The 22,539-nt window shown below is 42.6% G+C and overlaps 1 protein-coding gene across 1 annotated transcript in view; it reads left to right on the forward strand.

Moving 5' to 3' along the window:
- LOC121579948 (teneurin-1) overlaps positions 1-20,438 on the forward strand; it is a 218,412-nt gene extending 197,974 nt beyond the window's left edge. Inside the window, exons 23-31 of the mRNA XM_041894959.2 lie at positions 3,102-3,468; positions 3,881-4,391; positions 5,252-5,424; positions 6,189-6,424; positions 10,181-10,474; positions 10,604-10,994; positions 15,548-16,768; positions 16,911-17,053; positions 17,184-20,438. Coding sequence (XP_041750893.1) covers positions 3,102-3,468; positions 3,881-4,391; positions 5,252-5,424; positions 6,189-6,424; positions 10,181-10,474; positions 10,604-10,994; positions 15,548-16,768; positions 16,911-17,053; positions 17,184-17,939 — 4,092 coding nt within the window. The 3' untranslated portion in view covers positions 17,940-20,438. The remainder of the gene's footprint in view (positions 1-3,101; positions 3,469-3,880; positions 4,392-5,251; positions 5,425-6,188; positions 6,425-10,180; positions 10,475-10,603; positions 10,995-15,547; positions 16,769-16,910; positions 17,054-17,183) is intronic.
- Positions 20,439-22,539: the final 2,101 nt, after the last annotated feature.

Consider the following 22,539-nt stretch of genomic DNA (forward strand, 5'->3'; position numbering starts at 1 on the left):
ATCTCACATGCAAAGCTTGATGTTCTACTGTAATACAATCAGATGTCCAAACTATCAGACCACGGCCTCTAATCACAGTAATGGCCAGTATTGCAGTGTGTTGGCCATTTTGAATATGATGTGTAGTGGTGGTTTATATATAGGTTTGGCAATGGTATTCCCTTTTCTCCAGAATTCTCCATGCATATTTGTTGTGTGTGTAAAGCCTAAGGCCTCTCAGCATGCACAGCCCAACAAACAATTTAAACTGTGTCCCCAGATTGGACCAAAGCTGATTTCTGTGCAGGAGGCAAATTAGAGTTATTTAGTTGTTGAATCACACTGGAAGAGAAACACTGTCTCATCTCAAGAGCAATGTGTTTCTCCCCCAAGCCATTCTGAAAACAATAGAAGGCTGGAGAGATCTAAGAAACAAAGGGAGTCCAATACTCCAGGCTTTTACGGTGCAATAAGGTATAGCTCTCTGGTTCCAATCCCCTAGCAAATGAGACCCCTGCAAGTGAATAATAAAGCACTTTATTTATAAGTGTTAGGAGAGAGTTGTATTGAGTCACTGCAAACAGATTAGCATTGTGTGGGTACAAAGTTAATTTAAATAATGGAAAAGTTCAGTGATAGCATATTATATGTGACAGAGCCTATCACACCATTCCAGATTTTCAGGCAAACAAAATGCAAGCATATCACAGTTTTTAAGTGGAGCAGGTTGCATTGATTTTGCTTTTTCAAACGCAGGAGAGAAAAATGCATGATGTCAATTAGCGTTCTTTTTGGGGGGGAGGGGGTCTGTTTTTCGACACTGAGCTGCCAGGCTTCTCTCACAACACAGATGTGCTTTGAAACGATGGCTGCAGTGGGAAAACTCACCTCCAATTTGAATGCGTGGATACTATGCTGTCAGTATATTTTGTTACCAGTGTAGAGAAGTGTCTAATTATTCCTGAACGGATTCCTTTCATTCACGCACAATTGACTTGCATTTATACAACCCCTTTCATCAGATCATCTCAGAGTGCTTGAAGGTGAGATGGCAACTAATTTTATCCTCCACCAATCTGAATCATTCACCTCTATTTTGCAGGAACACTTACCACCCATTATTTCTGGTGGAAGAATGGTTTTTCATGATCCGATTAAACACAGGGGTGATTATATGGGCACATTTCTTTATTAGGACTGTCCGGCACCCTTAAGGATCCCACTCACACTTAGTGAACTGTACCATGGAGCTTTTTATTTCAAATGTGTGTCCTTAGCTGAGTCTCAGGGGAACACAGTGTGAGCACATGTACAAAAATGACCTTACAGTTACATTACCACTTGTACAATTATACAATAGTCACATGCTATTATATGGCATTCACAATATGTCCTCTTTTTCAAATTGCCTACTTGACATTGCTGAATGTATGACACTGACAGACTATGCCCAAGAATTCTACACAGTGTACAGTGCCTTCAGAAAGAGCTCACACCCCTAGACTTTTTCCACATTTTGTTGTGTTACAGCCTGAATTTTAAATGGATTAAATTGTCACTGGCCTACACACAATACCCCATAATGCCAAAGTGGAATTATGCTTTTCGAAATGTTTGCAAAATAATTTAAAAAATGAAAAATAAGTATTCCCTTTGTTATGGCAAGCCTAAATAACAAGTCACATTCTCACTCTGTGTGCAATAATAGTGTTTAACATGATTTTTGAATGACTACCTCATCTCTGTACCCCACACATACAATTATCCGTAAGACCAGGGATGTTTTCCAATGCCTTGAAAAGAAGGGCACCTATTGGTAAATGGGTAAAATAAAAAAAAGCAGACATTGAATATCCCTTTGAGCATGGTGACATTATTAATTACACTTTGGATGGTGTATCAATACACCCAGTCACTACAAAGATACAAGCATCCTTCCTAACTCAGTTGCCGGAGAGGAAAGAAACCGCTAAGGGATTTCACAATGAGGCCAATGGTGACTTTAAAAAGGTTGCAGAATTTAATGACTGTGATAGGAGTTAACTGAGGATGGCTTAACAACATTGTAGTTACTCAGCAATACTAACCTAATTGACAGAGTGAAACAAAGGTAGCCTGTATAAAATAAAAATATTCCAAAACATGCATCCTGTTTGCAACAAGGCATTAAAGTAATACTGTAAAAAATGTGGCAAAGCAATGAACTTTTTGTCCTGAATTCAAAGTGTTATGTTTGTGGCAAATCCAATGCAACACATTACTGAGTACCACTCTCCATATTTTTAAGCCTAGTGGTGGCTGTATCATGTTATGGGTATGCTTGTAATCGTTAAGGACTGGGGAGTTTTTCAGGATAAAAATGAAAAGGAATGGAGCTAAGCACAGGCAAAATCCTAGAGGAAAACCTGGTTCAGTCTGCTTTCCACCAGACACTGGGAGATTAATTCACCTTTCAGCAGGACAATAACCTAAAACACAAGGCCAAATCTACACTGGAGTTGGTTACCAAGAAGACAGTGAATGTTCCTGAGTGGCCGAGTTACAGTTTTGACTTAAATCTGCTTACAAGTCTATGGCAAGACCTGGAAATGGTTGTATAGCAATGACCAACAACCAATTTGACAGTTTGAAGAATTTTGAAAGAATAATGGGCAAATGTTGCACAATCCAGGTGTGGAAAGCTCTTAGAGACTTAGAGACCCAGAAAAACTCACAGCTGTAATCGCTGCCAAAGGTGATTCTAACATGTATTGACTCAGGGGGTTGAATACTTATCTAATCAAGATTTTTATAAATATTTTACAAATTTTAGAATTTTTCTTCCACGTCGACATTACAGAGTATTTTGTGTAGATCGTTGACAAAAATGGACAATTAAATCAATTTTAACCTCACTTTGTAACACAACAAAATGTGGAAAAAGTAAAGGTGTGTGAATACTTTCTGAAAGCACTGTATGTGCTATTCTTACTACTTGTTTTACATAACATTGCATATTCATTACAATATAATGCAATTTAGATAATCAAAGACAGTGGAAAAACTGTAAAGGAAATGTTTCAGGAGAAACTTTGTGGCACTCATCTATTTACGCTTGTTAAACTGTGTTTTCCCTGCTCTAGGTTCGTCTAGAATGGCCCACCTACCTGGCTGTCAACCCCATGGACAACTCCCTGTACATTCTGGACAACAACATAGTGATCCAGGTGTCAGAGAGTAGCCAGGTGAGGATCGTGGCGGGCCGGCCCATCCACTGCCAGGTCCCTGGGATCGACCACTACCTGGTCAGCAAGGCAGCCGTCCACTCCACCCTGGAGGCAGCCAAGGCCATCGCAGTTTCCCACCAGGGCACACTCTACATCGCCGAGACGGACGAGAGGAAGATCAACCGCATCCAGCAGGTCACCACGAACGGGGAGATTTCTGTGGTGGCCGGGGCACCCACAGAGTGTGACTGCAAGATCGACCCCAACTGTGACTGCTTCTCCGGTGGGTCCCCTGCTGTGAACGCCATCATGCCTCAGACTAACTTCAGCAGTCTATCAGAGGCCTGCGGAGAGGCTCTCTGGATGGACATGCTCTGAAGCAATGATTTGGAACTATTGTAACCCGCCCGCATGATGTTTATGGTTGCATCAGTCTAGCTTGACAAAACAAACACACTTTAATGTGTGAAATGGCTCATTAGAGGGCTGGGATGAACAGCAAGTTTATTTTCCTTTCAGTCAACACTCCTCAGTTTGTCTACGATGTTGTATTATTCATATCAATTTTATTTGACATCGCAACTTGTCAAACACCACATTATTATTCAGTAAAGTATAAATACATAAATAGTTTTTCAATGTATTCTACCTTAGCTGGTTGAGTGTTCAATCTCTTCATTGTCCTGTTCCCACAGGCGATGGTGGATATGCCCGTGATGCCAAACTGAAGGCTCCGTCCTCCCTGGCTGTTTCCCCTAACGGGACTCTGTACATCTCTGACCTGGGGAACATCCGTATCAGGGCCCTGTCCCCCAACAGGCCCCAGCTCAACCAGAACAGCATGTATGAGATCACCTCTGTGGTGGACCAGGAGCTCTATCTGTTCAGTGTCAACGGCACCCACCTCCACACCCGCAGCCTGGTCACCGGGGACTACATCTATAACTTCACCTACTCAGGAGAGGGAGATGTGAGTGCCGTGGTCTCCAGCGACGACACCGCGGTCCACGTGCGCCGTGATGCCAACGGCGTGCCCCTCTGGCTGCTGGTGCCCGGGGGTCAGGTATATTGGCTCACTATCAGCAACGGGGGCGTCCTAAAGAAAGTCTCCGCCCTGGCGCATGACCTAGCGCAGATCAGCTACCATGGCAACTCAGGTCTCCTGGCAACCATGAGCAATGAGATTGCCTGGACAACGGTCTATGAGTGAGTATCCCGCAGCACTCCTTCCTGTCTGTCTATTGACGTCAATGACAATTATGCTTAAGAATATACTCTATTAGCACCCTTCATATCATAGCCGTAGTCTTGTTCCTGTCTGCCTCTATGTGATGCTGTAAGAGCTTCACCACCTACACTCCCATTATACAGTAACATTTTGCTGCAGTATTGCAGTTTTTCAGAGAGAGTTTGGAATGTGTGAAATTTGAAAGGTATATAAATTAGATTGTCAGAAAAAAGGAAATATAAATGGATTTTCTAATAGAAGATTATTTCCTAAATTATGTTTTTCTCTAATTGGGGCAATTCCACAGGCTGGCCTGCGGAAATTATCTTCTTTTTGTTGGTGAATCAAAGCCTGAAAGAGAAGTGGGAATAGTGTGATTATATAAAATGTTTGCGTAGGCATTTTGAGGGATTTGTTCAGGGGCGCTTTGGGTTGAAAATGTGTTCGGATGTCAGGGGCAAAGAATCCTTTTCACTGCGTCTTTATATTCCTCCCTTTAATTTAGTTTGATCGGCAATACAACCTCCCCTTTATTGTGTCCCTGTGAAAAAGCTTAAATCCACTCAAACTCCATTCTTACATTGTCCTCAGTGTCCTGCGGTGACTGCTGTTGGAGGTCATACCTCATTGGCTCCTTTGTTCCAGCAGCATTGTTATACTGTCACCCAGTGGTGAAACTAGGAAACTACAGGAAGGCGCTCAGCTCCTTCCAAAATGGGAATATTCTGGAATCCACTGAAAAATTTACCATTTTACTATACAAGCTTGTCACAATATTTTAAGACCCACACTTCAGACATTGGTAGGATGTTATATGACTGGGTGTGTCCTTGACCAGGTATAATTCTGATGGTCATCTCATCAATGTCACCTTGCCAACGGGAGAGGTCAGCAGTTTCCACGGCAATATGGAGAAATCAGTGCGGGTGGAAGCAGACACTTCTAATCGGGAGAAATTCATCACAGCCACAAACTTCTCTGCTGCCAGCACTATCTATACATTACGCCAAGGTAGTAGTAAGGTTTCCAATCAGTTTCTCATCTCTTCGTTTTTTTCATTATCATGCCGCGCTGTCACTGGGGAGAGGCCATGTGAAGTCAGGGATGTCACCAGCAATGATGAAGCAAATGCATTCCTCTCTATATCTAAGTAATTTCGGTCTCCTTAACACATTGTTCACATTCATGTCTTTACGAGGTGAACAATTTTAATGACGGCCCAACAGCTATTTTATAGAGCATTTAAATAAAAATTAGATGACAGGTCTGACAAAGGTGTGAAGAGTTGGTGAGGAAGTAAACACTTTCCTATAAACAGCAAAGAAGAGAGAAGTAAGAGAGCTGCTGAGAGCTGAGTTTAAATCATGTCACATAATTTCCTTTCACACGGTCACACCTCTGTTCTCACATAGACACACAAGTGTGGTTTGTAGAAATACAGTGACTCAAGGGGATACCAATGTAATGTCACATGGCACCTGCAATAATATACGATTCTGTTATCTCTTCAATAAAAGCGGTGGATAACATTAATCCTGCCTTTTATTGAAGAGATAACACAGTGGTATTACTGCAATCCATATGCATATTCAACAGTCAGTCTGTAATTATAATACTTTTCCCCCTGACTGCTGCCATATAGAGTATGTGCCTACAGTTGAACCAGTCTTCTGTCGCAGTATGAGTTGGCTGTCCCTGTTGTAATATTGCATAAATTAATCTCGCTCTCACTCACTCACTCTCTCTCTGTTACTCTGTCCCATGTCCCCACACAGAGCATGCTCAAAACACATACCGTGTGAGTTCGGACGGCTCTCTGTGGGTGACGTTCGCCAGCGGCATGGAGGTGACCCTGAACACGGAACCCCACATCTCGGCGGGCGTGGTCAACCCCACAGTGGGCAAGTGTAACATCACCCTGCCGGGCGAGCATGCTCACAGCGTCATCGAGTGGAGACAGAGAAGAGACCAGGCTAAAGGGAACTACACGGCCTACGAACGCAGGCTCAGGGTAAGGAAGAGACAGAATGGACAGTGTGAGCACAATACCCCTCACCATATGTTGTGTGTGGGAGGAATGTTACAGTACAACAGACCTATTGTCTCCCTACGGGAGTTTCATGACTCTTCCATAAGACTGTAGGTCATGATAAATGGAAGATATACAGTGCTTTCAGAAAGTATTCATACCCCTTGACTTATTCAATATTTTGTTGCGTTACAGCCTGAATTCAAAATGTATTAAATAGATTTATTTTCTCACCCATCTACACACAATGCCCCATAATGACAAAGTGAAAACAAATTTTTGCAAATCTATTGCAAATGAAATACAGAAATATCTAATTTACATAAGTATTCACATCCCTGAGTCAATACTTTGTAGGAGCACATTTGGGAGTGATTACAGCTGTGAGTCTTTCTGGGTAAGTCTCTAAGAGCTTTGTATACCTGGATTGTACAATATTTGCACATGATTATTTTTACAATTCTTCAAGCTCTGTCAAGTTGGTTGTTGATCATTGCTAGACAGCCATTTAAGTCTTGGTATAGATTTTGAAGCCGATTTAAGTCAAAACTTTAACTAGGCCACTCAGGAACATTCAATGTCATCATGGTACGCAACTCCAGTGTATATTTGTCCTGCTGAAAGGTGAATTTGGAAAGCAGACTGAACCAGGCTTTCCTCTATGATTTTTCCTGTGCTTAGCTCTATTCCGTTTGTCTTTTTATCCTAAAAAACTCCCTAGTCCTTGCCGATGACAAGCATACCCATATCATGATGCAGCCACCACCATGCTTGAAAATATGAAGAGTGGTACTCAGTGATGTGTTGTTTTGGATTGCCCCAAACATAATGCTTTGTATTCAGGGCATAAAGTTCATTTATTTGCCACAATTTTTGCAGTTTTACTTTAGTGCCTTGTTGCAAACAGGATGCATGTTTTGGCATATTTTTCTTCTGTACAGGCTTCCTGCGTTTCACTCTGTCAATTAGGTTAGTATTGTGGAGTAACTATAATGTTGTTGATCCATTCTCAGTTTTCTCCAATCACAGCCAATAAACCCTGTAACTCTTTTAAAGTCACCATTGGCCTCTTGGTGAAATCCCTGAGCGGTTTCTTCCTCTCCGGCAACTGAGTTAGGAAGGATGCCTGTATCTTTGTTGTGACTGGGTGTATTGATACACCATGCAAAGTGTAATTAATAGCTTCAGCATGCAAAAAAAATTAAATAATAATGCTCAAAGGGATATACAATGTCAGCTTTATTTAGATTTTTACCAATCTACCAATAGGTGCCCTTCTTTGCGAAGCATTGAAAAACCTGGTCTTTGTGTTGAATCTGTGGTTGAAATTTACTGCTCGACTGAGGGACCTTACAGATAATTGTATGTGTGGGGTACAGAGATGAGGTAATCATTCCAAAATAATGTTAAACACTATTATTGCACACAGAGTGAGTCCATGCAACGTATTACTTCTGAACTTATTTAGGCTTGCCATAACAAAGGGGTTCAATACTTATTGACTGAAGACATTTCAGCCTTTAATTTGTAATTAATTTGTAAAAATTTCAAAAAACATCATTCCACTTTGACATTATGGGGTACTGTGTGTAAGAAAATGACAGAAAAATACATTTAATCAATTTTAAATTCAGGCTGTAACCCAACAAAATGTGAAAATGGTCAAAAGTTTTGAGAATGACACAAATACTAATTTTCACAAAGTCTGCTGCCTCAGTTTTGATGATGTCAATTTGCATATACTCCAGAATGTCATGAAGAGTGATCAGATGAATTGCAATTAATTGCAAAGTCCCTCTTTGCCATGAAAATGAACTTAATCCCCCAAAAACATTTCCACTGCATTTCAGCCCTGCCACAAAAGGACCAGCTGCCATCATGTCAGTGATTCTCTCGTTAACACAGGTGAGAGTGTTGACGAGGACAAGGCTGGAGATCACTCTGTCATGCTGATTGAGTTAGAATAACAAACTGGAAGCTTTAAAAGGAGGGTGGTGCTTGAAATCATTGCCCTTCCTCTGTTAACCATGGTTACCTGCAAGGAAACACGTGCCATCATCATTGCTTTGCACAAAAAGGGCTTCACAGGCAAGGATATTGCTGCTAGTAAGATTGCACCTAAATCAACCATTTATCGGATCATCAAGAACTTCAAAGAGAGAGGTTCAATTGTTGTGAAGAAGGCATCAGGGCGCCCAAGAAAGCGCCAGGACCGTCTCCTAAAGTTGATTCAGCTGCGGGATCGGGGCACCACCAGTGCAGAACTTGCTCAGGAATGGCAGCAGGCAGGTGTGAGTGTATCTGCACACACAGTGAGGCGAAGATTTTTGTAGGATGGCCTGGTGTCAAGAAGGGCAGCAAAGAAGCCACTTCTCTCCAGGAAAAACATCAGGGACAGACTGATATTCTGCAAAAGGTACAGGGATTGGACTGCTGAGGACTGGGGTAAAGTCATTTTCTCTGATGAATCCCCTTTCCGATTGTTTGGGGCATCCGTAAAACACCTTGTCCGGAGAAGACAAGGTGAGCGCTACCATCAGTCCTGTGTCATGCCAACAGTAAAGCATCCTGAGACCATTCATGTGTGGGATTGCTTCTCATCCAAGGGAGTGGGCTCACTCACAATTTTGCCTAAGAACACAGCCATGAATAAAGAATGGTACCAACACATCCTCCGAGAGCAACTTCTCCCAACCATCCAAGAACAGTTTGGTGACGACCAATGCCTTTTCCAGCATGATGGAGCACCTTTCCATAAGGCAAAAGTGATAACTAAGTGGCTCGGGGAACAAAACATCGACATTTTGGGTCCATGGCCAGGAAACTCCCCAGACCTTAATCCCATTGAGAACTTGTGGTCGATCCTCAAGAGGCGGGTGGACAAACAAAAACCCACAAATTCTGACAAACTCCAAGCATTGATAATGCAAGAATGGGCTGCCATCAGTCAGGATGTGGCCCAGAAGTGAATTGACAGCATGCCAGGGCGGGTTGCAGAGGTCTTGAAAAAGAAGGGTCAACACTGCAAATATTGACTCTATGCATAAACTAAATGTAATTGTCAATAAAAGCCTTTGACACTTATGGAATGCTTGTAAACAAATGGAAAACAAATCTGGATAAGAGCGTCTGATAAATGACTAAAATGGCGATGTAATTATACTTCAGTATACCATAGTAACATCTGACAAAAATATCTCATAACACTGAAACAGCAAACTTTGTGAAGACCAATACTTGTGTCATTCTCAAAACTTTTGACCACGACTGTAGACATGACTTGCTCAAATATTATGGATCCCTAGAACTTTTTAGTGGAATATTTTTAGATTCAGACAGTGAAATTGGGAAATCAATTGTAACCCAGACTTCATTGAAAGGATGATAACGAGGGAAAGAGGGTGCAGAATGTTTGACTTATTCCTCCTACCAATTAGGATGAAATGAAATAAAGCATTTAGGGCCCATTTCTTTGAGCTGAGGCAGAAAGGGAACATTCAGCTCCATTACTGCCTGTCTGAATCGCTATTTCTAGTGATGGTGAAAACACTAATTTACCATCACACTAAAGTCTTTAAAATCCCTGTGTCAAATCAGCATCACAGATTTGTTTTTGAAACATATGACTCTTATCTCTGGGGATATAACCATTTTCCAGTCAACAGATCTAGTTGTGTTACTCGGAGGAACAACTGTACCCCTCACTCACCTATCATTCTTGTCTCTCACCATCCCCAGGCTCACAACAGAAATGTGCTGTCCATAGACTTTAACCAAGCCACACGAGTAGGCAAGATCTATGACGACCACCGCAAGTTCACCCTGCGTATCCTCTATGACCAGATGGGTCGTCCCATCGTTTGGTCTCCCAGCAGCAAGTACAATGAGGTGAATGTGACCTACTCTCCAGCGGGCCTGGTGACCAGCATCCAGAGGGGCAACTGGTCAGAGAAACTGGAGTATGAGAATGGGAGGGTGGTCTCCAGGACATGGACCAATGGGAAGATATGGAGCTACACTTTCCTGGAGAAGGTATTCAGTTATTTGCTAGACGTGATTGATCCAGAACAAATTGTTTTAGTTTGTTCTCTATATGGACATGAATTAAGTGGCAGTCTGTAGTTCAGAGTATTAATCTACTTCTGTTTGTGTGTTCTGCAGTCGGTCATGCTGCTGTTGCACAGCCAGCGGCGGTACACCTTTGAGTATGACCACACAGACTACCTGATGTCTGTGACCATGCCTAGTATGGTGCGTCACAGCCTGCAGTCCATGCTGTCAGTGGGTTACTACAGGAACACCTACAGCCCTCCAGACAGCAGCGGAGCCTCTGTGATCCAGGACTACAGCCATGATGGCCGCCTGCTCCAGACTTTGTACCTGGGCACGGGCCGCCGTATCCTCTACCGCTACACCCACCAGTCCCGCCTGGCAGAGATCCTGTACGACACCACCCTGGTCACCTACACCTACGAAGAGGCCTCCGGGGGGGTGAAGACCATCCACCTCATGAACCAGGGCTTCATGTGCACCATCCGCTACAGACAGACAGGTACCACAATACAGACCAACCTTCTAGCTAACTGGATGGGGAATAGCATTTACTGACTATACAAACGAAGACAAGCCGGTTAAACTTCAGTAATAAAGACCCTCACAAAACAACAAGATGATGATAAGATAGATTCAAAGTTAATGGCATGCAATAAATGAGCTTATTGATTTTTATAATGGAATGTATTATGACAGGTTAATGTAAGAAATATAACCACAAATGGTTGTGCCTCTGCAGGAGTTTAAGACAATAAGCCATATAAACTATATTAGATGAGGAGGCATACCTGAAGATGATCCTTTATTGTGAGCTTTAATCACTATAAGAAATTCTGATAATGCTTTATGTCAGACTAGACTTAAAGTTTGCCATATAAGTCTGCTTTGAGATATTGAGTATACCACCATGAAATACACTATTAGCACCTCTTGTAATATATCCTCTGGCATATGGCCCCAATAATTAACCCATGAGAATTATATATCCTATTCATTCTACCAAATTTAAATCTATTTTTGGAAGCTAAATCCATGGATGTCCCCAGAACTCAGTAGGGATTTGAAATCCCTATAAAGCCAATGTGGAATGGCACACTGATTATATAAGGCACCAAATCAGAACCCATTCTGAAGAGATGGAGATTGGGAGTGCTGTTGTGCAATGATGAGCAATTTCCTCTGCTTCACCGACTTTTATTCTGTCTTTTTTAGACATGCATGTCTCGCTGTTGGGGGTCACCAGACTCTGCCGGTCTCTCCCAGACTCCATGCTAGGCCCCCTACACAAATCCACCTCAATTTCCTCCTAACGAATTGACATGAACATGTTCTTAATAGCATCCCAGGTCCTCCACTGGCTGGCCACAATAATTCTGATTTGAAGCTGAAATAAGCAATCAGGGGCAGCAGAGAGAGAGGGATGGTGTTAGATGACAGCATGGATAAGAATCCTTGAGAATATATAGCCTGGCTGGTTGATTTGGCTGGCTCAATGATGAGCCTGGATATATTGCTAGAAAGGGCAGCTTTCATTCTTAGTTCATTTTTATTTTCCTACATTTACATGCTGGTTTTGATATGGTGTTCACCAAAAGTATGTGGATACCCCTTCAAATTAGTGGATTCGGCTATTTCAGCCACACCCGTTGCTGACAGGTGTATAAAATCGAGCACACAACCATGCAATCTCCATAGACAGTATAATGGCCTGTACTGAAGAGCTCAGTGACTTTCAGTGTGGCACTGTCATAGGATGCCACCTTTCCAACAAGTCAGTTCGTCAAATTTCTGCCCTGCTAGAGCTGCTGTAAGTGCTGTTATTGTGAAGTGGAAACGTCTAGGAGCAACAACGGCTCAGCCGCGAAGTGGTAGGCCACACAAGCTCACAGAACGGGACCGCCAAGTGCTGAAGCACGTAGCACGTAAAAATCGTCTGTCCTCGGTTGCAACACTCACTACCGAGTTCCAAACTACCTCTGGATGAAACATCAGTCAGCACAATAATTGTTTGTCGGGAGCTTGCCAAGCGTCGGCTGGAGTGGTGTAAAGCTTGCCGCCATTGGACTCTGGAGCAGTGGAAACGCGTTCTCTGGAGTGATGAATCACGCTTCACCATCTGGCTGTCCCACGGACAAATCTAGGTTTGGCGGATGCCAGGAGAACGCTACCTGCCCCAATGCATAGTGCCAACTGTAAAGTTTGGTGCAGGAGGAATAATGGTCTGGGGCTGTTTTTCATGGTTGGGGCTAGGCCCCTTAGTTCCAGTGAAGGCAAATCTTAACGCTACAGCATACAATGACATTCTAGACGATTCTGTGCTTCCAACTTTGTGGCAACAGTTTGGGGAAGGCCCTTTCCTGTTTCAGCATGACAATGCCCAATGCCCCCGTGCACAAAGTGAGGTCCATACAGAAATGGTTTGTCAAGATCGGTGTGGAAGAACTTGACTGGCCTGCACAGAGCCCAGACCTCAACCCCATTGAACACCTTTGGGATGAATTGGAATGCTGACTGTGAGCCAGGCCTAATCGCACCACATCAGTGCCCGACCGCACAAATGCTTGTGGCTGAATGGAAGCAAGTCCCCGCAGCAATGTTCCAACATCTAGTGGAAAGCCTTCCCAGAAGAGTGGAGGCTGTTATAGCAGCAAAGGGGGAACTAACTCCATATTATTGCCCATGATTTTGGAATGAGATGTTTGACGATCAGGTGTCCACATACTTATGGTCATGTGGTGTATGTATACATTCATTAAAACAAATTGCTTATATTTCAACTACTTTGATATTATATACACTGCTCAAAAAAATAAAGGGAACACTTAAACAACACAATGTAACTCCAAGTCAATCACACTTCTGTGAAATCAAACTGTCCACTTAGGAAGCAACGCTGATTGACAATAAATGTCACATGCTGTTGTGCAAATGGAATAGACAACAGGTGGAAATTATAGGCAATTAGCAAGACACCCCCAATAAAGGACTGGTTTTGCAGGTGGTGACCACAGACCACTTCTCAGTTCCTATGCTTCCTGGCTGATGTTTTGGTCACTTTTGAATGCTGGCGGTGCTTTCACTCTAGTGGTAGAATGAGACGGAGTCTACAACCCACACAAGTGGCTCAGATAGTGCAGCTCATCCAGGATGGCACATCAATGCGAGCTGTGGCAAGAAGGTTTGCTGTGTCTGTCAGCGTAGTGTCCAGAGCATGGAGGCGCTACCAGGAGACAGGCCAGTACATCAGGAGACGTGGAGGAGGCCGTAGGAGGGCAACAACCCAGCAGCAGGACTGCTACCTCCGCCTTTGTGCAAGGAGGAGCAGGAGGAGCACTGCCAGAGCCCTGCAAAATGACCTCCAGCAGGCCACAAATGTGCATGTGTCTACTCAAACGGTCAGAAACAGACTCCATGAGGGTGGTATGAGGGCCCGACATCCACAGGTAGGGGTTGTGCTTACAGCCCAACACCGTGCAGGACGTTTGGCATTTGCCAGAGAACACCAAGATTGGCAAATTCGCCACTGGTGCCCTGTGCTCTTCACAGATGAAAGCAGGTTCACACTGAGCACGTGACAGACGTGACAGAGTCTGGAGACGCCGTGGAGAACGTTCTGCTGCCTGCAACATCCTCCAGCATGACCGGTTTGACGGTGGGTCAGTCATGGTGTGGGGTGGCATTTCTTTGGGGGGCCGCACAGCCCTCCATGTGCTCGCCAGAGGTAGCCTGACTGCCATTAGGTACCGAGATGAGATCCTCAGACCCCTTGTGAGACCATATGCTGGTGCAGTTGGCCCTGGGTTCCTCCTAATGCAAGACAATGCTTGACCTCATGTGGCTGGAGTGTGTCAGCAGTTCCTGCAAGAGGAAGGCATTGATGCTATGGACCGCCCTTTCCCCAGACCTGAATACAATTGAGCACATCTGGGACATCATGTCTCGCTCCATCCACCAACACCACGTTGCACCACAGACTGTCCAGGAGTTGGCGGATGCTTTAGTCCAGGTCTGGGAGGAGATCCCTCAGGAGACCATCCGCCACCTCATCAGGAGCATGCCCAGGCGTTGTAGGGAGGTCATACAGGCACGTGGAGGCCACACACACTACTGAGCCTCATTTTGACTTGTTTTAAGGACATTACATAAAAGTTGGATCAGCCTGTAGTGTGGTTTTCCACTTTAATTTTGAGGGTGACTCCAAATCCAGACCTCCATGGGTTGATACATTTGATTTCCATTGATAATTTTTGTGTGATTTTGTTGTCAGCACATTCAACTATGTAAAGAAAAAAGTATTTAATAAGATTATTTCATTAATTCAGATCTAGGATGTGTTATTTTAGTGTTCCCTTTATTTTTTTGAGCAGTGTATATTACACACTTTATCACTTCAGTAGTGTAGATGACAAATGAATTAACCTTTTGCACACCTACACTAAGTATCATACTGTAGGCCAGTTCTTTTAGTGGGTTCTCTGCCTTTTTGCTCTGTGAGTTCCTGAGCAGGTTTGAGGGCAAATTAAGGTATTGAGCGTGTTGTTAGAGGCCTTTACAGAGCTGACTGGGAGAATGAATAAACCCACATGAATTAACTGCCATTCAATTGCTTTGCCATTCATTCTGCAATTTCAAGCATGACAGGTCAACAGCCTCCAATTTAATTTGCAGTCACATAATACTATCACAATGTAATATTCATCTCCTAAGGACAGAAGTAATTAAAATGTATTTCAATCTGCTTTAGTTAGTTCAGTCTAGGCAGTCATACAAATACTATGTGTAACCCATATGGGTGTGAACAAAGCAGTTTGATAACCTGGATTAGTATTAGTAGTCTTCAGGCATCTCTGCTCTGCTATTGATGATAGGTATGGCTTCAAACTTTGAAGAGCTGCTAGAGTCATGAACATGTATTTTATAATAACTCAGATATGAAGTTTAATTTATGCCTGACTTGTTTTTTAAAGGATAATTAAATGATGATTATTCTCCCAAATGTTTAGACATTTCTATCCAAATCTAACTTTCATTATCAAATTATTCTCCCCACAGGTCCTCTGGTTGGGAGACAGATCTACAGGTTTAGTGTGGAGGGCCTGGTGAATGCCAGATTTGACTACAGCTATAATAACTTCCGGGTCACCAGTATGCAGGCCATGATCAATGAAACCCCTCTTCCCATTGACCTTTACCGTTATGTTGATGTATCGGGAAGGATTGAACAGTTTGGGAAATTCAGTGTCATAAACTATGACCTCAATCAAGTGATCACTACACACATCATGAAGCACACTAAGATATTTAATGCCAACGGACAAGTGATCGAGGTCCAGTACGAGATCCTGAAGTCTATTGCCTACTGGATGACAGTGCAGTATGACAACATGGGCCGCATCACTATCTGTGACATCAGGATTGGTGTGGATAACAACATCACACGCTACTCATACGAGTATGATGCTGATAGTCAGCTCCAGGCTGTGTCGGTGAATGATAGGCCACAGTGGCGCTATAGTTACGACCTCAACGGCAACATTAATTTACTGAGTCATGGCAACAGTGCCAGACTAACGCCGCTACGCTACGACTTACGAGACCGCATAACAAGACTCGGAGAAATTCAATACAAAATGGATGAAGATGGCTTTCTTCGCCTGCGGGGCAATGTCATGTTTGATTACAACTCCAATGGGCTGCTTGCCAAAGCATTTGACAAAGTGTCAGAGAGGAGTGTTCACTACCGCTATGATGGCCTGGGCAGGCGGGTGGCCAGCAGGACCAGTGACGGCCAGCAGCTGCAGTTCTTCTATGCTGACCTGACCAAACCCACCAGGGTGACCCACATGTACAACCACTCCAGCTCTGAGATCACCTCGCTCTACTACGACCTGCAGGGACACCTGATTGCCATGGAGCTGAGCAGTGGGGAGGAGTACTACGTAGCCTGTGATAACTCTGGCACGCCACTGGCCATCTTCAGCAGCCAAGGACACATAGTCAAGGAGATGCTCTACACCCCTTACGGAGACATCTACCAAGACTCAAACCCCTCCTTTCAGCTGATCATCGGGTTCCAGGGCGGTCTCAATGACGCGCTGACCAAGCTGGTCCACCTGGGGAGAAGGGACTATGATGTTGTGGCTGGGAGGTGGACCACTCCCAACCATAACCTGTGGACGGAGCTCAGCATCAACCCCAAGCCTTTCAACCTCTACTCCTTCAAAAACAACTACCCTGTTGCAGAGTTACAGGATGTCACCAAGTTCACTACAGGTAAGACTAATGTTGATGAGATCCACTATATGTTTCTTAGGAGATATAGACAGATATTTAAACAGGACTTTCAATTGTGTTGCATGACAAAAGCTCAAATCCAATGCCCTGTCATTGACTCCTCGATACCTTCTGTCTCCAGACATCAGCAGTTGGTTGCAACTGTTTGGGTTCCAGCTCCACAACGTTGTCCCTGGTTACCCCAAGCCGGAGGTGGAGAGCATGGAGCAAACCTACGAAATGATGAAGACTCAAACCAAGACACAAGACTGGGACCCTAGCAAGGTGAGCTAAACCTAGACTAGGCCCAGTCTGACAGAGCCTAATCTCCAGCCATGTATGGTCCTTAGATATTAGATGACCTCAAAATCCTTATTATCATTAGATAACCATCCCATGTGTTTTTGTCTGACAGGTTCTGTTGGGTATCCAGTGTGAGCTGCAGAAACACCTAAAGAACTTCATCTCTCTGGACCGGCTGCCTATGAGTAAGGTGAGTGGTCAGCTGGGAGCGTGGCATGGCCGGAGGCCCCGCTTCTCTGCCATCTCCTCCATCTTTGGTAAGGGTGTCAAGTTCGCCATCAGAGATAATGTTGTCACCACCGAAATCATTGGTGTTGCAAGCGAGGACAGCCGGCGTGTGGCAGCAGTCCTAAACCACGCGCTCTACCTCTCCGGCCTGCACTTCACTGTGGACGGTCTGGACACTCACTACTTCGTCAAGCCCGGCCTGCTGGAGGGGGACCTGGGAGTGGTTGGCCACACCGGAGCGGGTCGCGTCCTGGAGAACGGCGTCAACGTGACCGTGTCCCAGATGACGACGGTGGTGGATGGGAGGACTAGGCGCTTCGCTGACATCCAGATGCAGCATGGGACTCTGTGTTTCAACATCCGCTACGGGGCCACAGAGGAGGAGGAGAGGGAGCATGTGCTGGAGGTGGCCCGGCAGAGGGCGGTGGAGCAGGCCTGGGTCATCGAGCAGAGGAGGCTGGAGGAAGGAGAGGAGGGCTCGAGGCTCTGGACAGAGGGGGAGAGGCAGCAGCTGCTCTCCACTGGACATGTTCCCGGCTACGACGGCTACTTCGTCCTCCCCGTGGAGCAGTACCTGGAGCTCTCGGACAGTGCCAACAACATTCACTTCATGAGGCAAAGTGAAATAGGGAGGAGGTAACAGCGGCATCGTGCTTCACTACTGCCGTGGGTTCCCCTTCACCAAAGACAGTCTGTTTTTAGACATACAATGATTTGTTGTACCGTTTTTTCTAGAATGATGAGGATAAATATACAAAAAAAAGACAACTGCCTTTAAGTGACAAATGATGGTATTTTGTTTCACCTGTGTTCTGATTGTTTTGTTTCTTCTGAGAATGAGTTGATCATTTGAAACTCTTGACTGTCTTTCATTTTGGAGTTACTTGGCTAGTTTATGTACTTTGACCTACTTTGTAAGCTGTTAGATATGCTGAATCTGAGATGACAGACTCCGTATCAAGTTCATTACCATATAATTAATCTTTATACATACTGTATCTATAACAGTGTAGTGAATTGCTCTCATTTCAGTTTATACAGTGCATATCTGTCTGCGATATCTTGAGAAATGGTAGTGACAGCTACTGTCTTCTTTTGTGACTATGAGACTCACCGGCATCGGGAATTTTGCTGCTTTCTGCGTATTTGAAGTTCTGGTGGTACAATGGAGTAGATTGTGTGGGTTTAGACACGACATTGTATATAGCGAGTGCTTTAGCGAGATACAAGTGCTTAACTTAATAATGTGTTGTTACTGATTATTAATCGTTAATCCTATCAATAGAATTGATCACTGGAGTTACACAGAGCAACAGGAAAAAGTATTCATGCTGAAAACCTGTACAGTACAGTTTACTTTTTTACAAATTGCTTATTGTAAAATATAATGTATTATCTGGATGGAGCTTGTGCCTTTCTGCTCTTAAAAAAACTTTGAAGGATGACAATTTAAACAAAACATCTCCTTCCATACCATGAAAAGTGTTATTATTTATGTACTGGACTAGAATCCTTATGGAGTGGAGCTTGCAGGGCAGACTATAGTGCCCTATACAAAGTGCTAAATCATAGTGTAAATGTTGCAGAAAACCTCATATTGTAATTCACAGATATTACATTAATTGTACCTTAATTATTCTGATGCCATTACAAGGCACTCTTTACCAGTCCCTGATCAGTTATATCTGAGCTAGCAAGTCAATTGGCAGACAGTAAGTCTCTGCCGCAAAAACATCATGAATTAGTTGTGTGAGAATTGTACTGAAACGATGATGCGTTTGTAAAAAACGTCCATACATGTAGGAAAAGGCGCACTTACAGTTTATCAAGTGGGTAGTATAGACTTTACATATCAGGAGTGAGAAATCAGAACAGGGTGAAAAGCAGAAAGAGACGAGAATAAATTCACAGTGGGTAGCTTACAACAGCCTGACTGACTGTACTAGTTACGGGTCAAATGTAGTGAATGTGGTGGAGGATTTTTCAAAGAGAAATGCACACATTGAGTAGCTGTTTCAAACTGATAAAACGGGCTGGTGTTTTAATATTTACACAACATGTATTTTGTCTGTGCTTAATTTACTACAACAAAGTCACATTGTCTTTCAGCATTAGTCATTCTTCTGTGAAAAGATTGCAAGTATGCTGTATGCCTCGGTATCTAGTATTCCACAAACAATTTGAGGAAATTCGATGTGCATAAGATTACACCATCTTCACAACAGCTAAAATATTTTGAATGCAGCCCCAATTAAACAAGCCTTAGTTAATCAATAGTTTACTCAGTCCTTTCAAACATCTAAGAATCCTCATTATTTCCTATTTCCAAAGGCAAACTTTCAAGTCTGGGATGATATTGAATTATTTATTATTTATACATTTTTGTCTCAGAGTATGACATGTTTGGAGCTGAAGATTTAAAAAGTAAAAGGTTGTTCAGTCATCCACCCTCACGCATTACCCATACCCACAATTTGGTTGTATTGTTAAGTATTTTTTATAATTGGGATGTGTATGGTTTGTGTGCTGACAATTGTTTTCCATGCTTCTCATACAGAAATGAAACATTTAGCACTGTGGAAAAGGCTGAACCAAAAGCATGGAGTACGAAGCCAAACACCCTATATTCTGGTAATCACATTAATACTGTCCAGTTCATCAAAAATATAATTCTGTGCAACCTTATCTGTTGTTTTTTTACTTTAATTCTCATTGGGTTGTATTGCAAAAATGAATTGTATAAAACATAGGCTATATGGTATACTATATAACATAAATTATTTTGGGTAAATTAATTGATAGTACTCCATATAATTAATAATGCTCTGCCCATTGGTGTTCATATTGATGATGCTGTCTCAGTTGGGTAACTGAGTCTGAGAGCGAAGACGCTGTGATTGCCAAGATACAGTTGTGTTGTACAGGATACTGTGTAGACTGATGGTATGAAAACACTGATATCGCTTGACTGCATTTTCTACTCTGGGCTTTGACCAAGAGGCATGTCTTTTCTGCAAGTGCTCCAGGAAGTGGGTGTAAATAATGAGAAGAAGTTAATATATTGGGTGTGGAAAGTTCATATTCAAAACAAGGTACTTTGAAGGTTTGACTTTTAATAAATAAATGTGCAAATTCTTTATCCTTATGTTTTGATGTTGTTTCTTTCATTGTATTATGAAATACAATGAGCGTATCGGTCGTTTAAATTGATAGCTGTACCATGAAAATAATGAAAACACATGATTGAAACAGAGATTAGTGAATCGTTTCACCGTATATATATATATATATATATATATATATATATATATATATATATATATATATTATTGTCAAAGTTTGTATCTTTGAAGAGGAGCCACTATCTCATAGTGTGTTGGTTTTCCACAGGGTAGAGGAGGGGCATTACCAAAGGCCGCTATCAGATTCCTTATCGTCCTGAATAATCGTGTCTGTACTCCACACACTCCGTCTGAAACACAGAAACGCCTTATCTGTTCATTCAGGTCAAGTCAGGATAGTTTGCTATTTCCAAAATAACAATGAGGTTGTCACTAATTCCACATTACCGTTTTATAATTTTGTATGTACTGTAGCGTTTTGAGGACATACCTCCTAAGGGATGAGCTTTCTATAATTGGAATGTAAGAAAATGTGTGTGAATGTACAGTATATTTTTGTAATTCATGTGTACCCATGTGGTAATCTATGGCCAACCAATGGATATTGATAACATGTCTGTTATTTATCTTTTCTCACCTCAACTGTTCATGAGCCCTCCTTGATTTGGAACACTGTAGGTGTAGACATCTTTCCATCTTTCAGTGAAAATAGCATTTCAATTACAGCATTTCAATGCAGTGATTTTTTGTGTAATCGTACAGTATAGTACATTACAGTCCAGTATTTATGGATTCAAATTAAATGGAACAACCCGTCTGTATGAGCATGAATCAGAAAGATGGAAACACAGGTGTGTATTTGTCATACAAATAGTAATGTCATATCATCCATCTGTTGTTTTCATTCTGTAAAGTTGTTATCCACCACCTTGCTGAGAAATTATGCGTTTCCATCACAATAGCATTGATGCAAATGTGAATTTATAGCTAAAGTCAATCAAAATGGCAATAACTAAACCTTCATGTTTCAAATATTTATGGATTATGGTCACATGGTGTTAGGCCAAAAACCTACGATGGATCAACAATACTGTTCAAGTACTCACAGAACACATAGGCAGTAGGTATTGGCCACACTCTCACTGTCTCGGAGTAGATCGCTCCCATCTCTCCCCACTGCACCCAGGATCCTCTCAGTAGTGGCCTTGCTGATAGCCCCATGGTAAACGGACACATGCTCTATCACACTGAAGCCTGCTGTCACTATGAATGAGTAGCACTGGCACACACTCGTTATGGTAGTATTTATGGTACGGTAGCATCTACAGGAAATCATATCATATCCTAAGAGGAAAGAAAAGGTCACACATAGGCCTACAGATGTAGGATCTTAATTTGAGCCAGTTTCCTACAGCAGGAAAATTATCCTGCAGCAACAGGAAATGTTAATTAAATGGATTCTAATTAATGAAAATAAAATTGTAGGGGTTGATACATATACATTCGTAACGGAAAATCAAGTCTGAAATTTCAAAGTGGAAATTAAACTTCAGAAGCCTTTATAAACCTCCAATATCTCCAATACACTGCAAGTTCTCATGCAACAGGGTGATCAAATTAAGATCCTACATCTGTACTCTCTGGTCATTAAGGAAACACTGCAGGAAACAGTATTTAAGTACAGTACCAGTATTTACATTGATTTGTTTTTCACTTTTATGTTCATTGTAATGTTCAGACCATATTACTTGATAATATGATGGGTCTGGATGAGTTTTAATAACTAAAACTACAATTTGAAGTAGAAACTATGCAATTATCAATCAGAGAGAATTCCTTTGCACCTGCGCTTCTCAAACCCAGCCACAGAGTGGCAGTAAAACTGCCTATATCAATGCTTGTTACTCAGTGTATGTCCTTGTCTCTATTACGGTTGCACACAGAAATGTCAGGAGAAAAAAACAGCAAGTTTTGATTGTATGACAAACAATCAAATGCATGTTCAAATTGCTACAATGTGATGCAAACACGACTCCTGACTTTCCCATGTTCAACTTGAGCATGGCCTTAACTGAATGGATGTTTTGTTTTCACACCAAGAAGACAGCCAGACAGTAA

This window comes from Coregonus clupeaformis, chromosome 13, assembly GCF_020615455.1.
Source record: "Coregonus clupeaformis isolate EN_2021a chromosome 13, ASM2061545v1, whole genome shotgun sequence".
Taxonomy (NCBI): domain Eukaryota; kingdom Metazoa; phylum Chordata; class Actinopteri; order Salmoniformes; family Salmonidae; genus Coregonus; species Coregonus clupeaformis.